This window comes from Gouania willdenowi, chromosome 24 (genome assembly GCF_900634775.1).
Source record: "Gouania willdenowi chromosome 24, fGouWil2.1, whole genome shotgun sequence".
In the NCBI taxonomy this organism is placed as follows: domain Eukaryota; kingdom Metazoa; phylum Chordata; class Actinopteri; order Blenniiformes; family Gobiesocidae; genus Gouania; species Gouania willdenowi.
Window position 1 is genome coordinate 12,212,436 of NC_041066.1, and position 13,060 is coordinate 12,225,495.

The 13,060-nt window shown below is 37.3% G+C and overlaps 1 protein-coding gene across 16 annotated transcripts in view; it reads right to left on the reverse strand.

The window, feature by feature from the left end:
- nrxn3b (neurexin 3b) overlaps positions 1 to 13,060 on the reverse strand; it is a 383,656-nt gene that overhangs the window by 34,422 nt on the left and 336,174 nt on the right. For 11 of the 16 annotated variants that reach the window (XR_003672980.1, XM_028440201.1, XM_028440213.1 and 8 more), the window contains 2 exons: positions 4,883 to 4,972; positions 2,621 to 2,931 (listed from right to left, as the gene is read on the reverse strand). Coding sequence is in view for 15 of the 16 variants with exons in the window: in XM_028440201.1 (XP_028296002.1) it covers positions 2,621 to 2,931; positions 4,883 to 4,972 (401 nt within the window). In the remaining variant the exon portion in view is untranslated. The remainder of the gene's footprint in view (positions 1 to 2,620; positions 2,932 to 4,882; positions 4,973 to 13,060) is intronic. The other 5 variants (XM_028440215.1, XM_028440211.1, XM_028440210.1 and 2 more) reach the window with 2 other exon arrangements.

Sequence of the window (13,060 nt, forward strand, 5' to 3'; positions counted from 1 at the left end):
GTAAGCAGCATCTATACCCAACATCGACATTGCTTTAATGGCTCTGTGAGTTCAGAATAAGTAAAAAAGAGAGAAACTCAAAGAAACAGGAAACATGTCGCGTATCTTCGTTCCCACAGGAGCTATCATTAATTAAGCGTGAGATTGGTTTTCACCACTTCCCACTCTTCACTTTCTTTCTGTTGATCTTATATTGAGGGATTCACCTCCTGTCACCTCTGAAAAAGAAACACCTAGCACTTGCAAACACATTTTTATTTTTTTTTACAACAGCCTATAAATTTGTTTTGCTAGCACGTCTGCTGCCGTCTTTAAGTCAGGCCCCGTGTCAGTTATGCACCTCATCACTTATGATAGCACAACAGCCCTCATTTACTAAGAGGGAAGGAGAAACCTGCAAAGGCCCCCACACCACAGCATTAGAAAGCCAACCAGGGAACTGTAAAACTCAAAGCAGATGAAAATCTGTGAAAGTATAGTGCCTACAATAGGAGCTGCTGAGGAAGGAAGGCGTTGTCCTTGAAAGTTAAATCGGAAAATAATAGAGGATAAAAGAAACATTAACGGGGCCAAAAGAGTAAATCTTTATTGTTAAACTACTGAAGCGCTGCTGGCATATTACAGCTGGATTCTGTGTATTGATAAGAGAGATGCTTTCTCATCATTTTACCTTGAAGAACATTTTTACGCAAAGCATTCTCATAGCCAAACTTTATTGACTTACTATAACAATAAAGGCCCAAGCTATAAAATGTCTATTTTACTGGTGTCATTTTTATTTTTTTTAATGCGATGTGACCTTGCTGATGCAGCAAGAGACCACGGCCTAATGCATCAAAGTTCAATCATCATCAATGCAGATAACCAAGGCTAAAGAATTGATACAGACTGCTTATGTTCCACACTTTTTAACAGCACTTATTGACTTTTTCACTCTTTCTTTCAGTTTTGTCCACATTGTTAAGTGCTCAATCACTCCAAAAAAGCTCCTATTCTGGCCTTCCTCAAACAAACAGACAACAAGTGTCAGCTCTGACACGAAGGGCCATCACCACCGCACGCCAGGCAATCGCCAGGTGAAGAGGCTGATAACAGCGTTCCCTGTCTATCGCTGTTCGTCGTCAAACAACCAACCTTTCCTCCATGAGCCCCATCTCACCCTTAAGGGAGAGTTATTGCTTTAATATGGACAACGAATAGTTCAATTTGTCCCCTGGGTGTCAAAGGACCGCTCAGCGTGATTACTTCCTTGGTATGGCGGTGACATTCATTGGCTTGGACTCAGAACGTATTGGAGGAAAGACTTTTTTTAGGTTAGAATAAAGGATGAGTGATCGATAGAGATTGACACGGACACAGAGAAAAAGAGAGATGCGGGAACAAGAAAGAAATGTAGACAAAGGTGCAGTGGCAAGCCTTAAGCTTAGCTCTGCACTCTTTAATAAACAACAACACTCCAATCCTCCATAGAATGAAATACAGTATCCTGACCTTAGCAGGTATAGCAAAGAAAAAGCAGCATGGCTACAATCTAACCATTCTCTATCATGTGGGGGAAAAAAGCAAAAAACGTGATAAAGATAAGATAAACAGAATCTGTTGACATTTTACATTGGCTCATTTTTTAGACGTTTATCGAGCAAATGAAACATGCAGCCTGAAGTCATTGATATATTACATGACAGGTACATCGAGTGTCAGGAAAAGTCATAGTACAACTGCGGATATTTCTCAGATTCTAAGAGTTGGCTTTTAGTCACATAACCCTTACGGACATCAAATTGGGAAGCCAATGCTCTCAGCTAAATGGTCTGGTTAGTGCTACCTTCTACTTTCATTTGACAGTTTATCTTTTTCTAAACTGAAACCATACTTGGATTTTTGTCATTTGACAACGTGGCACTTTATTGTTCAGGCATTGAAACCAGAAAACGGGCAATTCTCTTTGTTCCAGCATCTACATCTTACTAAGAATTATAGTTACTCCTTTGTAGCAATACCTGTAACAATCATTGCTGAAAGTAAAACTATTGCTCCGGCTAACCTGCATTGGGTGTAAAGCCACTCCTTGAGGCATGAAGTGATCCCTAAGTTTTAGCTTATAGACAGATTTACTTGATCAATTCTGCCTTTACAGCTGACTGTTGATCAGATCCTTCTATCCAACCCTGGGCACATCAAATATTGACGTAGTCACTCCTAAACTCTTGTAAGCTTCCTGAGATTCTACTCTAGTGTTGATTAAACAATACCAAGATAAGTCCAATAGAATTGTTGCTTTGGGGCAATGCTCTATACAGCCTGTGATATCACAACTTTGGAAGTTTTTTTTTTTTTTAATTAACAATATTGTCGCTAATCCTTTAAACAAATCATTCAATAATGTGAGTCTGGGGAAAAACACAAACTGCATTCTTAATGAGTTAACAACCAACAGATAAAAATAGAGTGCAGCAGAATTGACGGCAGAAGTGCAAATTGCTATGTCAATGTCAAGATAGTCCCACAAGACCAATTTTCCAAAGTTGGAATGATACAGTATGTATCTGCTGGATTTCTTCCCTGTAATAAAATCTTGTAAAACACACAACACATCCTTGATTTTTTTACGTAGTCCTACCTGAATAGTTGGTGGCGAGCGCTGTTTACGAGTAGTTGTTGTAGACAGCGTGGTGGTAGTCTCGATGAAGGTGGTGGACATCTCTGGTGGCACGGAGGTCGTAGTTCGTGCCGCGCCTCGACTGGCGGGCACATCGCCCACCAGTCGCACGCTGCCGTTCACCTTAATGTTGACGTTGCCCTCGGCAGCCATGTTGAGCACTTTGAGGCCGTTGTAATAGAGGCCAGAAAGCTGGCCCTGGTAGGGCCGCTTTCGGTCATTGCCGCCGATTGAAATAGTGGCCTGGGTGTTGAAGATGGTCAGCTGCCGGCCTGGCCCGAGAGGGAAGGGAGAAGGATCAAATGCTTACAATGTCAGATGAAAGAGAAATATTAAGAAACAGCAGATAAATAATTATGTTAACGGTCATAAATTACAGGTTCAGTGAGTGGTGGGAAATCCAATGGGAAACCAACTGAGATTCAACTGGTCATATAAAGATCAGATTAATAATGTCACTTATTATGAGTTTTGATCTTTTTTCTCTTACAAAATATGTATAAATATCTCACACAAAGTCCGGTAACACTTCACTTAAAGTTTTATATATAAGGCTGAGGTTACGCAGTCATTATCTGTCATTAGCATGACTAAGGTGTCATGAAGGCTATCGTTAAGTGTTCGCTAAATTATGACACCTTTGGAGCTATGTTGGCATTTTTTGGGTTAGATGAAGAGATCTAGTGGGGTTAAGTAGGGTTAGGAGTTAGGAGTTATAGTTAAGGTTAGGGTTAGGAGTTAGGGTTAAGGTTAGGGGTTAGGGTAACGAACGACACTTAATGACAGCCTTTATGATACCTTATTCATGCTAATGACAAATGCCATGTCATAATAATGACAGCGTAATGTCAGCCTTACGTATAAAACTTAAAGTAAAGTGATCTTTTAATGCCTAAGCCTCTTAAATCAGCCAATATGTGGATTTTTTCACACAGTAGTCCATTTATGTAATTTAACAATATATTTACAAACTGACAATGTGCACATTACAACTTTAAATCCCATACCTCCATTAAAAACTGTTTTTTTAAAGGATCAATGTGTTACTTTTCCATTAAACTAAATTCGCGCCATTTTCGGCTTAAAAAAAACCAAAAAAAAAAACAGAAATTGTATGCAAACTTTGTTTTCAATCACCCACACACACTCACTACATGTCTTGAATTTCAAAACGTGACTCCTAAACATCATTGTCAAAGCACAAAACACTAATCACGCACCAATTATAAAAGGAAAATGCAACAACATTTACAACACGTGAATCATAATTACAGTTTTGAATTGTATTAGTTACTGACATAGCACTATAATGAGGGGTATGTTCCTTTTGCTATAAAAATGCATTATACATTAGACATGAAATGACAGGGACAAGACATTCATCTCACAGAAAATGAAACAGCGTGTGTGGAGTCATGCATGCAGCAGTAATGGAAATTTCAAACCTGTCTGTGTTTTAGCGGTTGTTAAAGGGACTTTATGTTCAGGTTAGGATGCAAGTTATGTGCAAGAATTTTAAATGCAGTTTATAATTAGTTATGTTGTATTTTAAACTCAGAATTTTGCAAGCAGCTTTTATTTTGAAAAAAAAAAAAAAAAAAAATCCCACTAATTTAGGTAGAGTCCAGGTAACTGATTAGTCTAACAGAGCACTGTGCAACGGTGATGCTGCAGCTGTCAAAAAGGCTACAATTTGCTCTCCATCATCAATGTGAAAGAGAGAATATTATCTTGGTTATACATGGAGTTAAAATTGTATTCGTTGCAGCAAAGTGCCGTTTGGTCGATTTTCACAGGGTTATGCCCACTGATCAGTTTAAAATTGTGGACGATTTTAGCCAAGGGATTAAAACCTTTTATAACCACAACACCACTGTTGCCTTTTCAGTTAATTCAGCGAAAAAAGGTTAGGAGAATGTGATGCTCAGTGTTACACCCCTAGTGTGTTCATTTTGTTTCCAGTCCCTTTAACTGGACACAATGATTCAACAAAACTTAAAAAAAATAATGCAATGACAAGGAGAAAAGGAAAAAAAAAAAGAAAGTGAAATCAAAATGGAAAGGAAGAGAAAAAAAGCAACAGAGCACAGTTTTTACGTTTTTTTAAAGGGTTTAGGGGATGGTTATTCATTCTTGGAGATTGAAAGGGAACAAGCCGATGAAATGACAGAAAATAAAATAAAATAAAAAAAAAAACATTCTAGAAATTGGATAAAGATTTACCTTTCTCCTGAAGCCAATCTTCTACTGGCCGGGTATATTTGAACGGGATTTTCTTATTTGCCATTTGATAGCGCTCAATGTCGCTGTTGCCTTTAAAGTTTGAGAGTTTAACAAACAGCTTAAAATGGTTGGCAACAGCAACAGACATCACATATTTATACAGTTGTTTATGAAGAGTTTTATTGTTGTTTATGTATATTTATTCAAGATTTATGGTATCTGTTCCCCAAGCAGCTTTACTTTAGTTGTTTTTTAAGTTACATTTACATGGAATACTCCACACCAACTTTTGACCAAAGATCCAGGAACTATAGAAACATCAATCATTAAAAACAGAAAGTGCATGAATAACCTGTAAAAAGGGAGGTAACAGTTATGAAAATGCATCACAGTCAGATTGCACACTGAATTCAGTAAGAAAGGTGAGAAAAGGGCAGGCATGCAATATCTGCCTTTTCCTGCAGAAAATGAGCAGTCAATTACTGAAACCCATTTCCTCACTGGACACCACCTGCTTTTACATTTCAAGAGCCAATGAATGGCTGGGTGTTACACAGCCTTTTGTGCAGCTTGTTCTCCATTAACAGGAGGTCAGACTTACTGCGCAAATTTGTAAATTGAAGTATTGCCGACTTTGTTGGGGGAGAGGTGCCACATTGACACAGATCTGAAGATACAAATGCATACAAATGAGATCATTAGTGGCTCAGTGGGAGGCCTTTCGGGTAAAAGAAATACTACAGTTACAGTTAGCGCTACCATACTCTAGTCTACGCTGCTCTACAGAGACTGGGCAATGCTTTTCAAGGTGAATGAGAGTGAAAGATAATAGGCAGAGGATGTAGCGTTTCTCGCACAGTACGCATAAGAAGCAATACTTGTTTTGTGGTCTTTACGGTCAGAGTTATGGTGTACATTAAACTAAAGAGGGCAATATTTTGTATGTGAACAAGAAATATGCTTCACTAAAGTTATTTTATATCCAATTATCTACTACAGTATATGGTAAAATACTACTGTAGTAGTCCCAAAGTGTTTCACAATTCATTCATTCACAAACTAAATTGACAGAGCTGCCATGCAGGGAACTAATCTGCTATTGGAAGCACTTTAGGGTTTAATGACTTGGCCAAAGACTTTTTCACTCATGCACACACTTTCAGTTTGAGTTTGAGTTAGCCTGTATATTTTCAAATATGTAATGCAAAATTACAATGGTGTCTTTTCAGTTTTACATATTTGAAAAAGAAGAGGGGTGGTTTGTATGCTTATTTAATCCCACCCCTTCATTCTTAAAGGTGCAGTCCGCGACTTTCAGATCCCTCTCTCCCACTCCCGGGGTGGGGCCTGTGATCAACAGCTGTCAGACAGCCCATCAAACACAATCCTGGCTCTGATTGGTTCTTTTTGCTCAGTCGTGGTGCATTCTGGCAACCTGCCAAAGGCTGCAGGAGCAGCAGGGGTGACTCAATGAGCCTGTTTTTTTTTTCTCACACAAACTACTAGTTACGACGTAAAGCTGTCGTTACATAGTGACAGCTTTAGCAAATATGACAAAAAGCCACTTTTATAAGAGTTGTAGACTGCACCTTTAAGCTTCCCTATATGGTATACCCCAACAATGATACTATAGAAGACAAAATTAATTGTAGATTAAAAAAATAATTGGAAGCAAATTAAAGTGATCATGTGACAATCAAACCTCTCGTCTTCGATCAGAAGACAAACAGAATTCAAACTGTCTCATTTCCACCTAGCAAAACATTTTACAATCACCAGGTTTAATAAAATTATGTCACATGAACACTTCTGTCTGATTAACTTGAATGGTTTGAACAGAAATGAGCAAACTTGTAAATGGGCAATCTGGTTTCTTGACCTCAATTAATTAAGGCTTCATTAGCCCAGACCTAATGTCTCACAAGTACATTCCAGTTGTATTAAACTATAATAACACATCAATGTTCATGTTTTTTTTTTTTTTTTGTCAGTTATATCTTTCTGTCCTCCTGATTTCCATTCAGTGAATAAACAACCGTGTTCAGCTTCCACAAAGTGTGGATCTGGGTACGTCTGCAGCGTGCCAGCAGGTTAATCAGCAACTTCCAGAGCGTCATTCCCATTCCTTTGATCTGGTGCAGGTTGTAGGTGGCAGCCAAATACACTCTCCTCTGGACAAGTGCCACTGAGGATGGCACGGGGGTTGCATGTGACATCAGAAGACAGTGGGAAAAGGCTAAAGTCCGGCTGGAGTAGGTAACACAACACAGGCCAATCCCTTTCCATTCTTAACTTGGACACACAAAAGCAGTCTGCAAGCCGATTGATGGTAATATACTTCAATAATGCCAAAAACTAAGAGAGAAAGGGGCTACCTAGCCATGCATTTTAAACAGGATACATTAATTATAGTGTTATAATGTTCAAGGTGATTAATAGGGTGATAGTCACCCCTCTAATGAAAACACCACAAGCTAGCTGTTCAACTAATGAGAAAAACCTTTCTGGTTTGTCAATTTGGTTTTTAATTTCTACAGGTGACTTCAAAATGAACACCTTTAATATTAGGAATATCAAAGCCAGGCTGTCCTAAAGGTTTTTTTTGTTGTCAATTTTTAAATGTCAGATCGACAGGAAAGTGTAATACCTCACTAAGATCCAAAGTCCTACAATTTTTTCTTCACTTTTGACATATGTATGATCATATAAAAAAATGGAATTTAAGTGCTTCACCATTTTTGATATTCAGCCACAGCACAGCCCGAGGAGGAGCAACCTATGCTTTTACTGATAAGCACAAGTTTGATTTGATGATACAAAGTGAAAGGCAAAGCTGTTTAAAAAGTTTTTAAAGGTCAAATCTGATAAAGAAAAAAAAAAAAAAAAAACACCTACATAACACTGATGGTGCCAAGTTTAATACTGCTCTCTGCAATATTTTGCCTTCAGTGCCAGCACTGAACAGAAAACTTGCACGCTCTATAGTTTTGAAATAAAGAAAGGGGTTGCAGATTTCAGCAACACAATATATGATGCTGGTAGACTACAAAATTAAAATATACAAGAATGTTTCTTTTGCATCTATGTCAGCAAAAACTAAATTATGTGTTCGAGAGCTGCTCTGTGTGTCTCTGTGTGAATGTGTATAGATATTGGCATAGCATGTGTGCATAAATGCTAAAAGAACAGCATGGACACCCCCACAAAAACCCCAAAACAAACAAAAAACTAACAAAAAACAAAAAGAACTGGTTGACATTCTGAAAAGTAAATGTAACTAGAATATTTGTATTTCCTGAATAAAATGCAAGTGAGGATGCAGGTGCTGGCCTGCATCTCAGTAAATTAGCTTAGCATTAGCTAGAATTAACATTGGCAAGCATTATCTAGCATTATCTAGCATTAGCTAGCATTAGCTGGCACTAGCATAGCATTAGTATTAATATAGCATTAGCCTAGCAATAACATTAGCCTAGCATTAGCATTAACCTAGCATTGACATTAGCCTAGCATTAACCTAGCACTAGCATTAGCCTAGCATTAGCATTAACCTAATATTAACATTAACCTAGCATTAGCATTAGCCTAGCATTAACATTAACCTAGCATTAACATTAGCCTAGCATTAGCATTAGCCTAGCATTAACATTAGCCTAGCATTAGCATTAGCCTAGCATTACGTTGAAAATTACAGACAAACATTTGACATTAGATTAATTATTATTCTGACCATAAAACAATTCTTACGAGCAATATAATAAATGCAGTTTTAACGGAAGCTTTATTTTCCTGCTAATGCTAACTGTTTATTTACAGTTTTCATGGCTTCAGTATAATTATTTTGAATTATGGACTTAGGATTTGTTTCCAAGGGTGGCAGCTTTCGCGTTCTACACAAACACAGGCATAGCAACTGCTTTCATCTCTTTAGTTGCTCCGTTTTTGTTCAGTTTTCCTGCCAGACTAATCTCATGCGGGTTCCGTCACAGGGGCCAGAGCTGGGAGCGCATCAAAATAGTGAAAATTGCTACTGTGACAGGCTCCTGGCTTTCTCTCTATTTGGAGATGATGAGTACATTTGATATAGTGCAGCTCGGTTCACAAATCATCATTCCACAGCTCCACTCCACAGCTATAGCTCTTACACCAGTATCGTACACCAGTTTAGCGGTTTTTGGCCTTCTCAGCTGAATCATGCTTCTTTATCGCAAAGATTGGGTTAATTTTCTATACTTTTCTATCACTTATTTATTCATTTTCTCTTTATATTCAAATAATCATTATTGGTATTGTTTCCCAAAGGCTGCTAAAAAACTGGACACCCTAATACTTGGAAACTATAGTGACATAATTCAACTTTAATATAATATAAAAAGATAGTTATTTTTTTTATTTAATTTAATTTTTTTACTTTTTCAATTTTTTGTATTTATGAATCTGTTAATGGAAAATTAAATACAAAAAAGGTATGCTATTAGATATTTTTGAGAGAAAAAATTATTTCCTGCATTCCTAGCAAACAAATATCTAAGACCAGGTCAGTTCCAAACAGCAATGGAGCGTGACTCGCTACATTCTCAGAGCAGTAACAGTGGCATTTTAAAGTCTGTTGTAGTGAAACTCAAACAACACTTCAAAAAAACGCGATCTTTTGTTTCTATGTGATCGAATAAAGCCACCGTCATACTTTGGATTCTACTGCTCAATGGGGTATTATCATTTCTTCATCTTCTCTCAGACAGCAGATAAAGCCAGGGGGACAAAAACTTACATTTATCAGATTGAGGGTTGATCTATAGTGGGGCTTGGTACACTCCGATTACTCTGAGAAAGACGAAGATGGGTGTCTCAGATCGGGCTGATCATGTTTGGCACCTGGGACGGGTGGGGATTTATCTTCCTTAAGAGTAATTGTTTTATCTGCGTTTGATAGCAATGCTAAGCTGTGCTGCTCCCCATGTCGTACATATCAATGAAGACGGTGCAAATAAATATTAAAAACAATGCTTTCCTATGTTTGACAAAAACAAATACACATATCATACGCAGAGATTGCCGGGGGCAGGGGAGGCATTGTCCCCCTAGTGGCCAAAGATTTTCATTAAATTTTTCCCAAATGTATTTGATAATATACAAATATTTTACGTGCCATAAAACACAGTGACTGTACAAAACATATATGAATTCATTTGTTGTTTTTAAAAAAAAAAAAAAAAAAAAGCCATGTGACTTGGTTCTTCATCTTCAATTCTTCTTCACAATGTAAAAGGTGAAGCGACACTGCGCCCAGCAGCTCATGTATGGTACTGAAGCAAAAATTAATCAAAAAGCAGCCGCTGGCCTGATTGTACCATTAATTTACAACAATATTCTAAAAATGAGGATTTTTAAAGACAGTCAGCGTCACAGAGCTAAAATAAAGTTAGAAAAAATCAGGGCGGAATTGTTTTTTTCTTGTAAATAGGGAATTAAATTTTATTTATTTTTTACAGCAGTTTTACTGTGTTTTGGACTAAATACTGGGATTCATTGGATTTTTGAATGTCTTAGGAAGACTTTGAGACCACTTTTGATGGAATATATAGATTCAGTGAGATTCATGGCATCACTTTAAATGTGAGAAATGCTGGCTTGTTTATGTCGCCATTTTTTTCCCCAAGTTTGTCAAAATAATTGACTGTGTTTGCTGTAATGTTGTGTCTTATATGGTTAAACACGGAAAATCATAAGCTTTTAAATGGTATATGATACTTGTGATATGCTGCTGTATTTGAGAAGCATTTAATCCCTTAAGAGCGTGAATGAGTGAGAGTAAGCAGGCATTTTGACCCGTATTCGGAACGGTGGACGTTACGACGCGTCAACGCAAATTTCTGTATTCAAAATTATCAAGTTATTTTTTGGCGTTCGAGTCATGTGATCATCGTCTTTCTTTCAAGGCTGTAAAACCATGTTGAAATGTTATTTTTATATATAAAATAGTTTTCTGCTGCTTTGATTTGAACAAACTAGTGAGTTTTGTGTCACAGATGTTAGTTCTTCCTCAGGTTTGTTGTGAAAGTTTTCAGTGAAATGGTCCCAAACGTTTGAGACTTTAGGTTGGTTCTTCTGTTGCGCAATTCTCCTTCACAATGTAAATTATGAAGCGACACTGCACCCAGCAGGTCATGTATAGCAACAGTGAAGCAGAAAGCAGCCACAGACCTGATTTTATTATTAATTTACAACATTAAATGATGCGTCGATGCAAATTTTTGTCGTCAAAATTATTAATTATCCTACAAATAATTTTTGCATTATTGTATATGCTACACACATTGTGGTTGGTGCAAATCTCTAAATGGTCTATATATTTAATTCAGTTTTTCCTTTTTCCCCCATGGCAAGAATCTCAAACTCTTCCTATGACACATAGGATTTTCCTGGTGGCAAATGCTGAGCAGTCAGTCCATTGGTCAATCATCTGAAAAACAAATGAACCCGCTCAAGGCACAGTGTGATGCACAATTTCTGCCACTTTGTAGTAATTCTTTGACTCAAAGATTAAACGTAGATTGTGTAATCTAAAATCAAAGAGGGCTGGGATTCAGAATGTTATATAAGGAAATTGGAGTCCTCGCTCTAAACAAAGACGAGCCCCTGCAGTCATGAGGGTTGTCACAAGCGCACAGGATCGTACGAAGGATGTGTAGTCGTGACGAGCGCTGACTGTCAAAAGGAGGAGGAGGAACACGTAAGAAAGAATTTAGGGAAAGAAAAAAAAAAACAAAAAAAAACGAGATCACGGAGGGCAGCGTTAGAGGGAGTGAATAAGCAAAGACAATACAAGCAACACGCATACACACAAACTCAACGCCCACACACAAACACAAGCTCAAGCAGCTTATTGGCAACGTTCCTGTATGTGATGAGTGTATATAGAAGAATGGGACTGTTTTCTGTAAGCAGTAGCTCACATAAATAAAGTATTTTATAATCTGTTTTTCACCTATTTTGGCATCGGTTTGATATCGCTATGGTATTTAATAGGTTTGGGTAATAGATTTGTCATCAAGTCATGTTTGTCTAATACCAACAAAGATGAATATATCCTAGTTTTTGTTATTGCCTGTGCTATTCTACTACTGTACTGTCTAGTGTTTTTTATTTCTATTTTTTATTTAATGGGGATATATACCTGATTGTGATTGGCCACTTTGGGTGTCACATGCACGATTGGCTTCAAACCAAAAAATTATAGAGTGAAGGCATTGGTACTGGAATTAAAATGGGTCACTTGAAATGTCTAGTAATGGGTAAAAATGTTTTAAATGTTTTGAATTGTTAATATTTTTTAAATACACATCACACACAATACATATCAAATAACTGCATCCTATACTTAAACTTTCTTAAATATAAATCTAGATCAAATAAAATGCAGCATAAAAATATCTGAGGTGGTGCACTTGTCACTTTGTGCACTAATCCTGGCTACTACAGTATGTATTTCTAACACATTATAGTAAATTGTGACATCAAAATAGGGTCATGACCCAAAAAAGGTTGGGAACCTCTGTAATAGTGAGTCTAAGTAGAAGCCACTGACAAACATTTGTGGCTATATAGAGAAGAAATCCTTTGAAATATTAAATATTCACAAATAAAGGTTGGAGAAGACCAGAGATAATAAAGAATAAAATAAAGATTGCAACTATGAAATAATGTAAATCATTTATGTTTTTATATAGATGATTTACTGTAAATACGATTTCATTTATTTGCCAGTCAAATATTACGACGGTTGGTGGTATATAAATGGGGCCTATTACCCCGTACGTGTTATTGGGGCGCCAGGGGGACCCCGGGGACCACATTTTTCAAATGACTACTCCTGTGTTAGTTCTTGTGAGATCAGGATGCAGTTTGGTATGAATACACAAAGAATGAATACGATGAGATGCTTGGAGCCCTTATTTTGAAACGGGGCCCGGGGACCCACCCTTCATTTCCGGTAATTTCCAGATGTATGGGAGCATAGTCGTGTGATATATAGTTTAAAAGGTAATTCAACGTAGATTACAATTATGCCTCGCACAATTTGATTAAGGGCCCTTTTTTTTTGGCATTTTCCATTGAAGCCGTTTTCTCATTTATTTGTGAGTCAAATATCGCGATAGTTGGTGGTACCAAATCATT